The sequence below is a fragment of the Oncorhynchus mykiss genome, chromosome 23 (assembly GCF_057628025.1).
Source record: "Oncorhynchus mykiss isolate SJ-2025 chromosome 23, ASM5762802v1, whole genome shotgun sequence".
NCBI classification, from domain to species: domain Eukaryota; kingdom Metazoa; phylum Chordata; class Actinopteri; order Salmoniformes; family Salmonidae; genus Oncorhynchus; species Oncorhynchus mykiss.
Window position 1 is genome coordinate 10,099,603 of NC_143044.1, and position 18,101 is coordinate 10,117,703.

The following is an 18,101-nucleotide window of genomic DNA, read 5'->3' on the forward strand; positions in this document are numbered from 1 at the left end:
GGTCATGCGTGGCTGGAACAGCTGCTGTGTAGTATGACGTTAAAAAAAGAACATTCAGACTGCATAGTAAGAGAGAGCGAAGAGTGGGTTTCAGAATGCCACACAAAAACCCCAGAGGCACATACTGTACAACGACCAATACATCTCCTCAAACCAAACAAAAGGGTGTGTACTTTTCCTTAGTGTAAGTGAAGTCAAGTTTGTTCACCTGTTCCCCTTCTGAGTAGCACTTTGAGACAACTGCTTAAGTAAAAAGGGCTTTATAAAATAATTGTGATTGAATAGCACTACAACCCATTAGCAGACAGGCCCAGGTAACATTATTGTAAAAATACCCGATCTTCAAATGTTGCAATAATAACTTCTGCTGCATTAAAAGTTGACTTAACTGGCCTTCATGTTTAAAAATGTTGTATATATAAATGCCTATATGATGTAACAACTCATTAGAAAACCAGTGTGATATTTTGCGCCTCTCTTTTGAGCGGGTAACGAAGGCAAATGCTCAGTTGCGCTGTTCTATGAGCCTTATGAGGCTGGTGTGGCCATGGCTGCTTTCAGCAGGCTGAGTGGAGGTGCCTCTAGGCTCTGAGGGATGTTGGAGAGGAGGGGATCAGGATGTCCATCAGTGGAGGGGCTTAGGCCAGCACTCCCTCCGTGCCAGCAGACCTCAGGCCACAGATTGAGGGGAATTAGCCCTCACTCAATGAAATGTGTGCGCGAGTGGGAGTGTGTGTGTGATTTCCCTTGGTCTTTTTTGGACCCCCCAGGGCGACAGAGGGGGTAAGGCAGGGCCCATTGCAAACAGAGGAAGGGTGACGGGGGGACAAAGGGACGACACGAAGGGGAACATGTTCGGAGTGACATGCAGGGTAAAAGCAACAGGGCTAAGTTACATGCTGTGGTGTGTTTCTCCTGAGAGGAGCCTTGAGAAGGGATATTAAGAATGTGTGCAAACTTGCAGAGCCCTCTCCACCACATCAGACACGGGAGACAAAGAAAAGCCAAAGAAAAACCTCCACTACGCCTATACAACAAAGCAGACAGACCAAGAGAGATGTATTTAGCCTGCCACCAGTGGCCGCTTTATCGCTGCTATTATGTTTTGGCAATTGGACCTTTTCAGTCGTTTCCATAACAGACAACTTTATAGTGAGGAAAAACTATGCCAAAGTGAATCGATCCCTAATCAATGTAAGCTGACGTTGAGAAATCTATTGTGAGATTCTAATTAGCATTAGGCTTACCATACATCTAATGGGAAACATTTGAGAAGTTATTAAAAATGGACAAATATGAACACTGTAATTATCAAAAACGAGTGAATGACCATTAAATCCGATTTTTTTTGACACTGCAACCAGCAGATGGCAGTGTTCAACAGGATCAGGCCCTCTGCCTGTCTCTTAGTATCAGTCTTTCACCACCAACAGAAGTCATTTTAAACCTCTTACTCTACTTGTACAACGGTGTGGCATGTGGACAATTGAGCAAAAATGACTTTTTTTGAGACATTTCCTTTGGTTGGGGTTTTGAAAGCAATTACTGCATTTTCAAAAGGTTTCATAGATTGAGTAGGTCTACTACGTGTGCAGTACTAAATGTAGGCTACATGTCATATCGTTAGCTAATACAGACAGCCAGCTCTCATAAATGTCTGAACAGAGGGATACTAAAGTTGACTTTTCACTGGAGAAGGGCCTAATCAGAACTGCTGGAGCAGGCTCATTAGTATAAAAGCCCTTTGACACTGAAAGATGGTTCATTCAATCTCACATGACTCTATGAACATGAGACAGACCAGACCGTCTCTAGTTCACCTGGTTATTAAGGTAAGAGGCTTCTCTCCGACTCTGCAGTCAATTCTAAATAACTAGGTACTGGCATTTCCTCTAAATGACCATGTCATAAGTACCAGAATACTACTAAGGCAGTACTTAGGAACTATTTGGATTTAAATGGTAACTAAGCCCTGTAAATTTGGCACTACTTACCGGCTAATCAACAAGACATCAGGGCCAACTCTATAGGAAGTACATATTCTAGTAGTGAAATGAATAAGTTATTCAAGTGAATACGTGAATCTAGTGAATAACGATGTTAATATCGAAACAGATTAGATTTAGAAATCAATTTCAGTACTTTTCAGGAAGGCCTAGAATGAATCAGTTCTAAAAATCAAAGCTCTAGAATTTATTTTACAATTGAAATCATAATACTTCATAGATGCAGAATCTCCGTTGAAACTCGCAATCCTGATTTAGCATTTTATTAGAAAGTTTAAGTATTTAACTACACTACATTTATTGTCCACTAATATGCTGTTGAAAAATGCATGTATTTATGTACGATCAGAGTCCAATACAACCAGTGCTTCCTCAGTTCCTCAATACGTCTAACGACTGTGATCCGACGAGCCGCTTGCTGTGTGAGCAGACAGATGGTGTAGGGGAAAATGATGCCGCTGACTTCAGTGTGTTAACAAGCTGGGAAAGACCTCACAGCATTTGAGGAACACGGGTTGAATTCAAACGGAGGGTAATATCTGAGCGTGTCATATCCTTCTCTTCATTCTGCGCTGGAGGGCCATTGTCTTGAGGGCTGCAGGGTCATGTTGCCATGGTTTCCCACCCATTTTAACTCCACTGATGAGGTGTGTGTGTGTGTGAGGGGGGGGGTTATAGGATTAAGAAGCAGGCGTTGGGTTTGGAGTGACAGACAGGGGCTCTGGGAGTGATTTGTGAGAGGCTGATCTGTGATGGTGTGTGCTTGTGGTTTGTGAGAGAGTGGTGTGTGTGTGTGTGTGAGGACGTGCATCTAGACTCAGTTTGCCAGGTATTCCAAGGGCTTGTGGGATCAGACTCGAAAAAGACAACTATGGTACACCTCAGGACACATGCCAAAAGCGATGGTCGTAGAGCTGAAATCAAATTACAAATAGCCTACTCTTCCAACATATGTTGTATTCACTGAATATTTGGCCAATATAACAGCTGAATGATAAAATTACAGCCCAATAAAAACAACATGTTCAGGACAGGGATGCGATAAATGGTGTTATTCAATGTTACAATGGAGCTCATTTATTTCAGCAAGGCGTCGCAGCTGTTTTGACGGTCGGAGATGTAACATTTATTCAACCCCTGCCATTTAGAATAACATCTGGAGATACATGCTTTCTTCACACTTTTGACAACTGGCGGACGCCTGCCATATTTCCATGATGATGCTAGCAAGGACGGGCTGTGCCATTTCTGTAGTAAACAACGTCCATTTAAGCATCGATAAATCAGAACTCGTCATTCTTGGCATGCCTGGAGCCAGTCCATGATGACTGTGTTCTCAGATTAACAATATAAACAAGTCACCCCTCCAAATGGAAAGCTGTCTTTAACAACAACGTAGTGGTCCCACACAGAAATCTCTGTCAATGGTACATTACTTACAATATCAAGGCTAAATAACTGACAGACCACCTTACACTGTTCTCTGTATATAACATAAATGCTTAGACAACAGCCCTGACCGGTCTGTCTGTGTGTGTGTGTGTGTGTGTGTGTGTGTGTGTGTGTGTGTGTGTGTGAATTAGGACATCTGTGTTGCTCACCTATGAGGCCGTAGGAAAGGAACTTGTTGACAGAGGTGAGGGCCAGGCCTGTGATTGGTCCGGTGGTGTCTTCAGATCGTACCACCTCCAGGAAGGGCCGCAGGAATATGTTGGGCTCCACATCTGACAGCTCTGCGGAGACAGAGAGGAGAGGTCAGTCAACACAGCAACACTGAATACAAACAGCTTTAAATGTATTGATAGGTTTGTGTTTTGGTGGATCAATTTAAGTGATCATTTAAAACTATATACACAGTGGTTCTTCCTTTAAAAGTTGTGTCATACTGCAGCACACCTTGTAGGCTGCAGCAAAATTCTATGGCACGTTATTTAAGTGTCAGCTATAGTTGCCATTAATGCTAGTTTGACCACCAGAGGGCATCTTTGAGAAGCATTTGACAGTTTTTAATATAGGCTGTACTCGAGAATTTAAAACCTTTTTTTGTAAGAACATAGTATATGGGAAATGTAGCTTTATTAATATTATAGTGTTTCTATTCCAATAAATTTCAGGGTTTCGCTGTACAACGTGACCGGTCGGGAGTAGGCCACTAAGAGCAAAATAATCGTAACATTTCCACACTAATTGTAGGCTAACCAGCACCAAAACGGAGAGAAAAATCTCAATGATTTATCAAGACCAGTCCCCATCATCATCTCAGAGCAGAGCGAAATGGTGCTGAAATAGTTGACCACACGAGGGTAGGCTATTGCTTCAAATCCTATTATAACAATTGGATGACTTTGGGTGTTCCTGTAGGCAACAATTTGTTGCCTTCCTTAGCCTACTTTATTCGGAAAAATGAATTCGTAACTCTGCTAAGCCTACAAGCAAAGATGAACTGGTGAAGGCCATCAAGATGTTTTGGCTTGAGAAACTGACCATGCAACAATGCAACAAATATATTGATCATCTCAGCAAGGATTTATCCATGATCATGGAGCTGGGGGGGGTGCAACTAAAATGTAGCTGAGATGTACAGTAGTTGAAATAAACATCTGCATTTTGAAAGTCTAGCGTTATTTTATTAACGAAAGTATAAAGACGTTGATGAACAGATACTGTGTAAAACTTAAAAGTACTTAAGCACTTTCCTCACCATTTTAGATAAGCATGCTCCGTTCAAAAAATGCAGAACTAAGAACAGATATAGCCCTTGATTCACTCCAGACCTGACTGCCCTTGACCAGGACAAAAACATCCTGTGGCGGACTGCAATAGCATCGAATAGTCCCCGCAATATGCAACTGTTCAGGGAAGTCAGGAACCAATACACGCAGTCAGTCAGGAAAGCAAAGGCCAGCTTCTTCAGGCAGAAATTTGCATCCTGTAGCTCTAACTCCAGAAAGTTATGGGACACTGTGAAGTCCATGGAGAACAAGAGCACCTCCTCCCAGCTGCCAACTGCACTGAGGCTAGGTAACACGGTCACCACCGATAAATCCATGATTATCGAAAACTTCAACAACCATTTCTCAACGGCTGGCCATGCCTTCCTCCTGGCTACTCCAACCTCGGCCAACTAAGGTCTTCGAAAGCCAAGTCAACAAACAGGTCACTGACCATCTCGAATCCCACCGTACCTTCTCCGCTGTGCAATCTGGTTTCCGAGCTGGTCACGGGTGCACCTCAGCCACGCTCAAGGTACTAAACGATATCATAACCGCCATCGATAAAAGACAGTACTGTGCAGCCGTCTTCATCGACCTTGCCAAGGCTTTCGACTCTGTTAATCACCATATTCTTATCGGCAGACTGAGTAGCCTCGGTTTTTCTGATGACTGCCTTGCCTGGTTCACCAACTACTTTGCAGACAGAGTTCAGTGTGTTCAGAGGGCATGCTGTCCGGTCCTCTGGCAGTCTCTATGGGGGTGCCACAGGGTTCAATTCTCGGGCCGACTCTTTTCTCTGTATATATCAATGATGTTGCTCTTGCTGCGGGCGATTCCCTGATCCACCTTTACGCAGACGACACCATTCTGTATACTTCCGGCCCGTCCTTGGACACTGTGCTATCTAACCTCCAAATGAGCTTCAACGCCATACAACACTCCTTCCGTGGCCTCCAACGCTAGTAAAACCAAATGCATGCTTTTCAACCGTTCGCTGCCTGCACCCGCACGCCCGACCACCCTGGATGGTTACGACCTAGAATATGTGGACATCTATAAGTACCTAGGTGTCTGGCTAGACTGTAAACTCTCCTTAAAAGACTCATATCAAACATCTCCAATCTAAAATCAAATCTATAGTCTGCTTTCTATTCCGCAACAAAGCCTCCTTCACTCACGTCGCCAAACTTATCCTAGTAAAACTGACTATCCTACTGATCCTCGACTTCGGCGATGTCATCTACAAAATAGCTTCCAACACTCTACTCAGCAAACTGGATGCAGTTTATCCCAGTGCCATCCGTTTTGTTACTAAAGCACCTTATACCACCCACCACTGCGACCTGTATGCTCTAGTCGGCTGGCCCTCGCTACAATTCTGCAAACAAGCCAACCTAACTAAGAAATACATTTTATTGGTTGCCATGGTGAATATTCCAACAATAATTGGTAGGACACAAAAGGAAACAAAGAGTTTACCGGAATGAACATACTGGCAGATCAATACAATGTCCTTGTACAATAGTAGATCTAATTCAATTTAGAGGATTCTAAATTAATATCTAATGGGCTTTTATACAATTTATACAATGCAGGGTTATTAATACAATTCTATATTTGTATGGGTTCATGCAATTTTTTGTTGGGGAAAACCTGGTTTTAGAGTACTTAAGCATCGAATACATTGCAAGTTTGTAAAGTGTAGCCTAAAGGCCAAAATGGGCAATAGGACAAATGTATTATTAAATTAAATTTCAAAAAGCTGTTTTAAAATGTATATGTTTATTAAGAAGTCTTGCTTGTCTCAGAGCAGAGCGAAACGGTGCTGAAATAGTTGACCACACGCAGGTAGGCGATTGCTTCAAATCCTATTATAACAATTGGATGTCTTTGGGTGTTCCAGAAAGCAACAATCTTTTGCCTTCATTAGCCTACTTTATTCCAATATATCTGTCGTTCAATTATATTTATTCCCATAGTAATTCGTTATGGAGCAATCCAGATGTGGTTAGAAAACAATGTATTTGGTGGACTCGGTAAGCCTACAAGCAAAGATGAACTGGTGAAGGCCATCAAGACATTTTGGCTTGAGAAATTGACGATACAACAATGCAACAAATACATTGATCATCTCAGCAAGGTTTTACCTGTGGTCGTGGAGCTGGGGGGGAAGTGCAACTAAAATGTAGTTAAAATAAACATTTAATACAATGCAAGTTGGGGGGGGGGGGGGGTGTTATCACACCTAGAGTAGCCGGACATTTAAAATGACAATTTTGTTAATAAATCAGAAAGAAGTTCCAGAGCTCACAGGTGACTCTCCGCCAATACCACCTGGCTCTAGACCAATGCATCAGCTGATTCATTTTAAAATCATGGCTAAAAGGTTTCAGTTAGGAAAATATGGCGCTGTACAACTGGACCAGTCGAGAGTACTGTAGGCCTAAGCTACTAAGTGACTGCAACTGCAAAATAATCCTAACATGCCCAAATAAAAAATTAGCTTGATTCATCAAGACCAGTCCCCATGCTATGTCATTCATTATTATTACTAATAATCACTGAATAACAGATCGGCGCTCGGAACTAATTAAGAGGCAGCTTCTATCTCAAGTATAATCATTCATTCAGAAGGTTAAACCCATAGGTTTAAGGTCTGCAGTAGGTTAAAATGAACAGAAAATTGAGTGTCAATTCATAAACCATGTCAAAAATCTCTTCTATACTATTTTGCAATCTATATGGCACAGCTGTCCATTTCTTGGTCCTTAAATAACTTTATTATTATTATTTAATAACAATGCAAGGCCAACAGACAAGTTGTTTTCTTTCCTCCCCCTTTTTCTAACTGAAATTGCAACCAACTTTCTATGGCTTGTTTAAAAAATAACGATATTTTGGAGATGATTTTGTTTCAAATACCCGAAAGTGAGAGATTATTCAGATTACAAAGGGGAAAAAGCCATTCTTGAACATGGGGTGAGACACTCTTACAAATGTGTAAATAAAGACAGTTTGTTATTTAGAATTATTTATTTATGTTTTTAGAGGGAGAGAACACCGAGAGCACACCGTGCCTAGTATAGTGAAATTCCCCAGCATTTTCAGCAAACTTAACATGTGTAAATATTTGTATGAACTAGAGGTCGACCGATTAATCAGAATGGCCAATTAATTCGGGCCGATTTCAAGTTTACATAAAAATCGGTAATTGCCATTTTTGGACACCGATTGTTGCCGATTACATTGCACTCCACGAGGAGACTCCGTGGCAGGCTGACTACCTGTTACGCGAGTGCATTCGCGAAAAAAAGCACTGTCGTTGCACCAATGTGTAACTAACCATAAACATCAATGCCTTTCTTTAAAATCATTACACAAGTATATATTTCTAAACCTGCATATTTAGTAAATATTGCCTGCTAACATTAATTTATTTTAACTAGGGAAGCAGTCAGGGTATATGCAGCAGTTTGGGCCGCCTGGCTCGTTGCGAAATGTGTGAAGACCATTTCTTCCTAACAAAGACCATAACTCATTTGCCAGAATTGTACATAATTATGACATAACATTAAAGGTTGTGCAATGTAACAGCAATATTTAGACATAGGGATGCCACCCGTTAGATAAAATACGGAACGGTTCCGTATTTCACTGAAAGAATAAACTTTTATTTTTTTTATGATAGTTAACGGATTTGACCATATTAATGACCTAAGGCTCGCATTTCTGTGTGTTATTATGTTATAATTAAGTCTATGATTGGATATTTGAAAGAGCAGTCTGACTGAGTAGTGGTAGGCAAAAGCAGGCTCGTAATCATTCATTCAAACAGCACTTTCGTGCATTTGCCAGCAGCTCTTCGCTGTGCTTCAAGCATTGAGCTGTTAATGACTTCAAGCCTATCAAGTCCCGAGATTGGGCTGGTGTAACCGATGTGAAATGGCTAGCTAGTTAGCGGGGTGCACGCTAATAGTGTTTCAAAATCGGTGACGTCACTCGCTCTGAGACCTTGAAGTAGTTGTTCCACTTGCTCGGCAAGGGCCGCAGCTTTTGTGGAGCTATGGGTAACGATGCTTCGAGGGTGGCTGTTGTCGATGTGTTCCTGGCTCGAGCCCAGGTAGGGGCGGGATGAGGTACGGAAGCTGTACTGTTACACTGGCAATACTATAGTGCCTATAAGAACATCCAATAGTCAAAGGTATATGAAATACAAATGGTAGAGAGAAATAGTCCTATAATTCCTATAATAACTACAACCTAAAACTTCTTACCTGGGAATATTGAAGACGCATGTTAAAAGGAACAACCAGCTTTCATATGTTGTCATGTTCTGAACATTAGCATTTTCACATTTCACGAACATAAGATTCAACAACTGAGACATAAATTGAACAAGTTCCACAGACATGTGACTAACAGAAATGGAATAATGTGTCCCTGAACAAAGGGGGGGATCAAAAGTAAGTCAGTATCTGGTGTGGCCACCAGCTGCATTAAGTACTGCAGTGCATCTCCTCCTCAAGGACTGCACCAGATTTGCCAGTTCTTGCTGTGAGATGCTACCCACTCTTCCACCAAGGCACCTGCAAGTTCCCAGACATTTGAGGGGAACCTGGCCTCCGATCCAACTGGTACCAGAGGTGCTCAATGGGATTGAGATCCGGGCTCTTCGCTGTCAATGGCAGAACACTGACATTCCTGTCTTGCAGGAAATTACACACAGAACGAGCAGTGTGGCTGGTGGCATTGTCATGCTGGAGGGTCATGTCAGGATGAGCCTGCAGGAAGAGTACCACATGAGAGAGGAGGATGTCTTCCCTGTAACGCACAGCGTTGAGACTGACTGACAACAAGCTCAGTCCGATGATGCTGACACACCGCCCCAGACCATGACGGACCCTCCACCTCCAAATCGATCCCGCTCCAGAGTACAGGCCTCGGTGTAAAGCTCATTCCTTCAATGATACACGCAAATCCGACCAATAACCCTTTTTGAGACAAAACCGCGACTCGTCAGCGAAAAGCACTTTTTGCCAGTCTGTCTGGTCCAGCGACGGTGGGTTTGTGCCCATAGGCGACATTGTTGCCGGGGATGTCTGGTGAGGACCTGCCTTACAACAGGCCTACAAGCCCTCAGTCCAGTCTCTCTCAGCCTCTTGCGGACAGTCTGAGCACTGATGGAGGGATTGTGTGTTCCTGGTGTAACTCGAGCAGTTGTTGTTGCCATCTTGTACCTGTCCCGCAGGTGTGATGTTCGGATGTACCGATCCTGTGCAGGTGTTGTTACACGTGGACTGCCTCTGCGAGGACGATCAGCTGTCCGTCCTGTCTCATTCCATTGAAATGTATTGCCCTGGCGACATCTGCAGTCCTCACGCCTCCTTGCAGCATGCCTAAGACAAGTTCACACAGATGAGCAGGGAGCCGGGCATCTTTCTTTTGGTGTTTTTCAGAGTCAGTAGAAAGACCTCTTTAGTGTCCAAAGTTCTCTGTGACCTTAATTGCCTACCGTCTGTAAGCTGTTAGTGTCTTAACGATCGCTCCACAGGTGCATGTTCTTTAATTGTTTATGGTTCATTGAACAAGCATGGGAAACCATGTTGTACACAATGAAGTAGAGGTTGACCGATGATGATTTTTCAACGCCGGTACCGATACCAATTATTGGAGGGCCAAAAAAACGATACCGATTAATCAGAATTTTTTTAAAATTTGTAATAATGACAATTACAACAATACTGAATTAACACTTATTTTAACTTAATATAAAACATCAATAAAATCAATTTAGCCTCAAATAAATAATGAAACATGTTCAATTTGGTTTAAATAATGTAAAAACAAAGTGTTGGAGAAGAAAGTAATATGTGCCATTTAAAAAAGCTAACGTTTAAGTTCCTTGCTCAGAACATGAGAACATATGAAAGTTGGTGGTTCCTTTTAACATGAGATTTCAATATTCCAAGGTAAGAGGTTTTAGGTTCTAGTTAATATAGTATTTATAGGACTCTCTCTCTATACCATTTGTATTTCATATACCTTTGACTATTGGACGATCTTATAGGCACTATAGTATTGCCAGTGTAACAGTATAGCTTCCGTCCCCCTCCTCGCCCCTACCTGGGCTCGAACCAGGCACACATTGACAACAGCCAGACTCGAAGCAGCACAAGGGGAATAACTACTCCAAATCTAAACGCGAGTGACGTTTGAAACAGTATTAGCGCACACCCAGCTAACTAGCTAGCCATTTCACATTGTTTACACCAGCCATTAGGCTGATAGGCTTAAAGTCATAAACAGCGCTGTGCTTGCGAAGAGCTGCTGGCAAAACGCACAAAATTGCTGTTTGAATGAATGATTACAGGCCTGCTGCTGCTCAGTCAGACTGCTCTATCAAATCAGACTTAATTATAACAATAACACACAGAAATACGAGCCTTAGGTCATTAATATGATCGAATCCGGAAGCTATCATTTTGAAAAAACAAAACGTTTATTGTCTCAGTGAAATACGGAAACGTTCGGTATTTTATCTAACGGGTGGCATCCCTAAGTCTAAATATTCTTGTTACATTGCACAACCTTCAATGTATGTCATAACTACGTAAAACTCTGGCAAATTAATTTGCAATGAGCCAGGCAGCCCAAACTGTTGCATATACCCTGACTCTGACAGTCATTGAAAATACGAATGTGTTCTTAACTGATTTGCCTAGTTATATAAAAAGGTATAAAAAAAATAATAGTAATAAAATGTTTGTTTTGGTGTGTTCTGTGGCTTGGTTTTTGCTCTGACAACTGTGTGACAGGTGTGTGCCTTTCCTAATCATGTCCAATCAATTTATTTTACCACAGGTGGACTCCAATCAAGTTGTAGAAACATCAAGGATGATCAATGGAAACAGGATGCATCTGAACTCAATTTCGAGTCTTATAGCAAAGGGTCTGAATACTTATGTAAATAAGGTATGTATTTTTTTTTTAGAAATTTGCTAAAATTTCTACAAACCTGTTTTCACTTTGTCATTATGGAGTATTGTGTGTATAGATTGAGGGGAAAAAATTATACATTTTAGAATAAGGCTAATGTAACATTACGTGAAAAAAGTGAAGGTCTGAATACTTTCCTAATGCACTGTATACAAATAAGAAAATGACTTGATTAGAAATCACATGGCCTCTACTCTGAAAAAGGAGCAATATTATTTTCCAATATCTTAATGCTCTCAGATCTCCCCTCATGGCAGTGGGATTTTCAAATCCCAACCAAGTGTGGGAAGTCTCGGTAGGGCCTTAGCCCTCAGTTCTGCTGTTGTGCACAAACATGCAGAACAGAGTGGTGAACAGCAGTGTGCGGACTTTTCTCTGCCTTTAATATGCTTTGCTCTCTATAAAAAGGTCTGTGTAAACAGCTATGGCGCCCCAGGGCAGATCAATGGGGAATTAGCTGCTGTGGAGGTTGTAACCTTTTCCCGCAGCTACAGCACGGTAAGAGATGGGAACAACATGGAGCAAAATGTGTGTGTCAGAGAGAAAGACAGAGGGTGAGACACAGAGAGAGAGAGAGGCATTCAAGAACCGCCTCTTATTCACCTTGGCAGCGCAAGGTATCTTATTACAACTCAATTTCCAAAAGCTCTTTTTAAAGGCAGCTGTGTAGGATGTGGGATTTAGCATTAATGAAATTGACTGGAGAGTGACTGGGCTTGGTGTGGGGGTGGGGGTTGCTGGTGGTGCAGCAGGGTCACAGCGACTGGAATAAATCCCATAATGCCTGACAACAGTGCTTGTATGTTTACATATTCCAAAACAATGACAAAAGGTGTACAATTGACAGAGTGAAAAACAATGAACAAGCTTATTCTAAAGCACCCACAAGAGGCAGATTGTGGTCTGTCAATTAAAGATTCAAGTCAGGTTACATAATTGAGCCAACCAAACACAGCTGCAGAACATGAACCAAATCTTCCTCTTAATCAATTCACAGAAATCCAGTTCGCCTTGCATCTCTCGCGATTGGGAAACCACCTCCGGCCAATCCACAGAGGCCTGGGTAACAGCTCCCTCTGAGGGTAACTAAGAGGGAGAGATGGGGGTCTAGAGGGGCTGCAAAATACAAAGCAGGTAAAACAACAACGGCAAATTAGTGGAGTCACGAACACTGTTAGGAGTGTTGTGTAGAAATACTGCTTGCCATAGCAATATCACATGGATTAGGCTTCCTCTGGAGCAGCTACTCTAAACGCGAAAAAACAACTTGTGACATCAAAGGCTGAGAAGAGCCTCAACCAAATTTCCAACAGTGCACATGTGACCGCCACGCATTAGCTTGTGATATCCAATACCCCCGCGGCTTGTTTGGAAATCAAATATGTAATCATTTTGAAATTTCCACAATCCTTCATCGGACGCCAGGTTGCTCTTAGACTTTCTTCTAAAAGTAAATCTCCTCCCGCTTGCTTTTTCTTTTTCTTCATTTTTTGGAGGAGCTGATGTTTTCTTTGTATTCTCTCTCAATGCTCCTTTGATTGGGTAGGTCCATTTGGTGTAAGTCTTGCCACAACGCTGCAGTATCGGACTGAAGAACGGTCTCAAAGAACCATAGGGGTCACCTGAACTCCGCTGAAAAGTAATTTCCTCCATCAGATATTAAGGCAGAAATAACAAAAACAAACTTAAAGGGGTTGTGTTCCTATCAATCATTCCATCAGCTCTTAGAAACTTTTAAAGGAGGGGGCTTAGTATCCATTACTTTACAGTTGGGAGAGGAGCAAGGGACGGGAGAGGAAGTTGCTCAACTGAATCTGTCAATAGAGGCTGATAAAGACTTCATCAAAAGCGATCACCCCGTAAGTGCCACGGCTGTGTCTCAAAGACCCTCAGATTGGAGAACTCAAATTGTGTTGTATTGATCCGACTGGCCCTCGGTAAGCAGGGGCTAGGCCATCGGACAGTCTGGCTGGCCTGCCCAATCTTCTTAAATAAAGGCTAAATATGGCTCTGTAGTTCAGCTCAATCTCCAGGGCTTGTAGAGTGAAATAAATAAAGATGGCCGCAGCACCACCACGGTGAGACGATCACACCATAACCAGGTTGACCTCTGGCTGACATTGTGCTATATAAAAAAAGAGGATGAAAGTCACTCACCATCCATGTAAATTGCCTCCCAACTGTCCGTCTGTGTGTGTGTTAGAACAATTTTCTGAGGCTGTTAGAGGACATTTGGCCATCTTGGAACCATAGCCCATTGTTCTGTTTGGTGTGAGCAGCCATGTGTGGCCTACCTCTGCAAACGACCAAAGCAGAGGCAGGGAGAGCCTGATCCTTTGCCCCCAGGAAAGCACCTCAGTCCGTGCCATCTAATGTATGCACATTGGCAGTGGAGCAGAAAGGGCTTAAAACATGGAATACTAGGAGGGACAAGGAGTTGAGCTCCTACTAAACTGGCACTGTAGGCACCAGTAGAAGAGATTCACAAGACCCTCAGAATGTCCTGATATCAACATTCATATCAGGTTTTTTTTTACTTTAATGTAGCATTGTTCTGGTTTGTTGCAGATGTATGGTGAATCTGAAGTCAAGTAGAAAAACTATCAGCAGAGATCAGTTCGAGATCAAGGCAGAACATTATTTCTGAGAGGGCTGCTTCAAAAGTGAACAGCAAAAAACACGCACAGGTACACAGTACAATATCTAGGTTTTTTTTTTCAGACTCAACATGTACATTCTTAGCACATTGGCATTAAGCCTTAGGGTGCCTTCCAGCACCTTCCCAGTTAGGAGGCTAATAGAGGCTAGCTGAGAATCCTTAATTAGCCCAAACAGTTGAGTAGGCTGCTACAGCAGACAGGTTGGGAGATACGATTTAGTTTAAGGGAAACCTTAGTAACTGAAGTTATACTTTAAGTTCCTTATTCTTGAGCATTTCGGTTTGTAAAATCATACAATAAAAGCTTGAACTGTTTACTCGGCCCTCTGTACCCCGAGACCCGTCCTAGCTCTGGTCCATGGCAGTGGCCACTCCCCAGGCTCTGCTACAAATGGTGAAGAAAGCAGGTACCAGCACGACCTGCTGGCCAGGAGGACCATGAGCTAGGTCGTTTGGTCTCGGTACATTGCTCCCTAGAGGCAGAGGATGGTTAATTTAAAGTAATGCCAAGAAGAAAAGCTAAAAGTAGGCAAGCAAGAGGATCAAGCTCAAGAGGACCTCTTCACACTGCTCTACAAGACTCTGATGGGAGACAAGCATTTCACCCCGCTTCCGGGAAACAGGAGATTCATAGCCCCTCTGCACCAGCTACCCAGGGCTGTCTACATCCCTGGGCACCAATATCTCACAGCTGGAGGGGTAGTTTGGCTTGTGTGAGTTGTGTGTCAGCCCTAGCCATCACTGGGTGGATTGTAGGGCCGGGCGGTATACTGTATTTTACTATATACAAGGACCGGTTTGAGTTTCTTTACCTTCTATAATGGTATTTCAATGTTTGGTTTGTTAAATGTGATACTCAACTTCTGTGCCTATGTCAGTTTTTATAGTTTACTTAAATTGCTACTTGAGTCTCTCTCCCTCTTCTTTTTGCTGCTAACCACACCAAGCCCTGCCCCCTGTCACTCAAGAAGAGAGCAGTTGCTTGACCATGGATTCACAAGTACTTTGACGTTCACTCTGCATGTTCAGATGAATGCTGCTTTACACAAGCATTCTATAATTACATTATTAGTTTGTGAATCTTACTTTTTTCGTATTTATTTTTTATTTAATATTAAACAGGGGATTTATTTCTAAGGTTTCCTCGGCTGTTCGGGTGGCTGGTCTCAGAAGATCCCGCAGGTGAAGAAGCCAGGTGTGCAGGTCCTGGACTGGCGTGGTTACACAGTGGTGAGGCCGGTTGGACGTACTGTCAAATTCTCTAAAACAACGTTGGAGGCGGCTTATGGCAGAGATATTAACATTCAATTATCTGTCAACAGCTCTGGTTGCCATTCCTGCAATCAGCATGCCAATTGCATGCTCCCACAAAATTTCAAGACATAAAACTACACATTTTAGAGTGGCCTTTTATTGTGCCCAGCACAAGGTGAACCTCTATAACTTTCATGCTGTTAAATCAGCTTCTTGATATGTCACACCTGTCAGGTGGATGGATTATCTTGGCAAAGGAGAAATGCACACTAACAGGGATGTACCCAAAACTTAGTTCCAAAAATGTGAAAGAAATAAGCCTATGGTTCATATGGACAATTTCTGGGTTCTTTGATTTCAGCTCATGAAATAGTGGACCAACACTTTACTTGTTGCGTTTATATTTTTGTTGACTATATTTAGGCCACATTTTTTTTCACAGCAAGAGAGGAGTTATCATATTAATACAATAAACCCTTTTTCCATAATGCTATTGAGCCAATTAAGCAATATCGTAGTAACTTGTAACAGTAACAGAAGCAAAATATGTTTTTTCTCAAAATAAGAATTATTGCAAGCTATGACATCACGTAATAAAGGAATTTGAATATGTCACAAGAGAAAATATAATTCACCCCTATTAAACTCACCAGATCATTTTCCATCAATGGACATCGATTTAACTCATTTGATTGAATAAAGCACAAGGGGGTATGGTATATGGCGAATATACCATGCCTAAGGACTGATCTTAAATAAAAAATGTATACATACAAACTTTTGTCAGTAATGTGGCATCAGCAAAGGACAAGAACCGAATGTAGCTAGTCGAAGCTAGCTAGTCAATCAAGCGACTCTAGCCCAGACTTTAGAGTTACTTTCCAGCTTCCGGTTTCATTTCCAAAATAAAAGTCTAGAGCTTGTTTTAGAACTGTAATCAATAACGACGTTATACCAACAGAAGGCGTAGTATAGGCTTGGGCCTTCAGTAAATTACTTGTGAGATAATGCTAATGACACAGAGCCTTATCTAGAATACACGCCTAAGCTGTAAAATAGAAAGTAAATATTATGTAGGCTAGGCAGCCTATTCCGCTATCTAAATATGAAATGCTGTTGTGTGTTAACGGCCATTTAATATATTGTTATAGCTGTGTGGGGCTATTGTGGTGATCATGTAACCTAACGAATCACACTTTTTCCAGTATTTGGGAGCACAGACTGTCGGCCTTATATTAGACATTTTGACTGTTTTATTAGTGAATTCCACTCTGTATGTAGGCTTGTTATAACCATTTGTGAAGCACAACCCCACCACGCAGAGGCTATATCCATATCAATACACAAGACAAAACAAAATATTGATTAAGTCTTGGCTATAACCTGTCCTGAGTGAAATAGCCAAGGGGTCCCAAATGGCCAAGACTATATGTAGCCTATTCTTATTGACAGATCTGTTTTCCCTATCAGCCACTGCACGTGCTTCTTCAACTATTTTATTTAAAATTAATTTAGAGGCTATATTTAGGCCTGTGAGCTAGGGTCTCCTTTTTAAGGGGAGCCCTATAATAAAAACTGTTAGAAAACAAATATTACACCAGCACCCAAAATGATAGCCTACATTGCAATGCCTACAAATTGAAGGCTTATTTTTTGTTTGAATAGGCCTAAATTAAAACATTGAATTATTAAAGTGATAGGCTAACAGAACTTGAGAATTTAGCTCATATTGAACATACATGGATTTCAATAAACTAATGGATACGACTGTTCTATTCTCTTTGAGATAGTTCTTATTGCAAATACTGAATGGATGACTTACTGACTGACTGAACTGAATGAAGGATGAATTAAATGTTCAAATATGTTGGAATGAGGAGTTGCACGCATCATGCATGCTCTGCACTTAATTTGGCTAGTAGGAAAATAGGCCTACATTAGGGTATAATGACTATGCAGAGCATGCATGCCTCCAGAAGAGTTTTTCAGAAGGTGCATGGTGCTGTGGTGGTGCAAGGAGATCAACTGGGCAGCAGTGTCACAATGGAGAGAATAGCCTATATATACAGAGACAACCTCAGGCCACTGCAACAGTTATTCTAAAGTGTGGGATTAAATTTATGCCAGACAGCCTACGTTTAATCTCTCCCTTGTTAATTTCAAAGTCCATTTGTTCATGACCAGATTCATATAAATATTTTCTAATTATTTTACATTTATATTATAACCTCCTACAGAATATGCTTTGGCAAGATTTTCAGTGATGAAATAAATATCAAAATATTTGGAATGGCCACTCAGGTGGTCATAAATAATACATAGATTTAACAAACATCTATTATTGTTTCATTATTTCTGGTAGATACGACTGGTTATGATTGCAGACAGAGCACAGGGAATGTGACGGTACAATACTGAATGAGTCATATTTTGATAAGATGCATGCATGGGGATGCCTATGCTGTTGTAGGC

The 18,101-nt window shown here is 41.7% G+C and overlaps 1 protein-coding gene across 4 annotated transcripts in view; it reads right to left on the reverse strand.

Moving 5' to 3' along the window:
* The window catches only part of LOC110502410 (Golgi-specific brefeldin A-resistance guanine nucleotide exchange factor 1), a 127,880-nt gene that overhangs the window by 47,325 nt on the left and 62,454 nt on the right, over nt 1–18,101 (reverse strand). For all 4 annotated transcript variants that reach the window (XM_090216808.1, XM_021580428.3, XM_090216809.1 and 1 more), the window contains exon 4: nt 3,608–3,739. In XM_090216808.1, the coding sequence (XP_090072934.1) occupies nt 3,608–3,739 (132 nt within the window). The remainder of the gene's footprint in view (nt 1–3,607; nt 3,740–18,101) is intronic.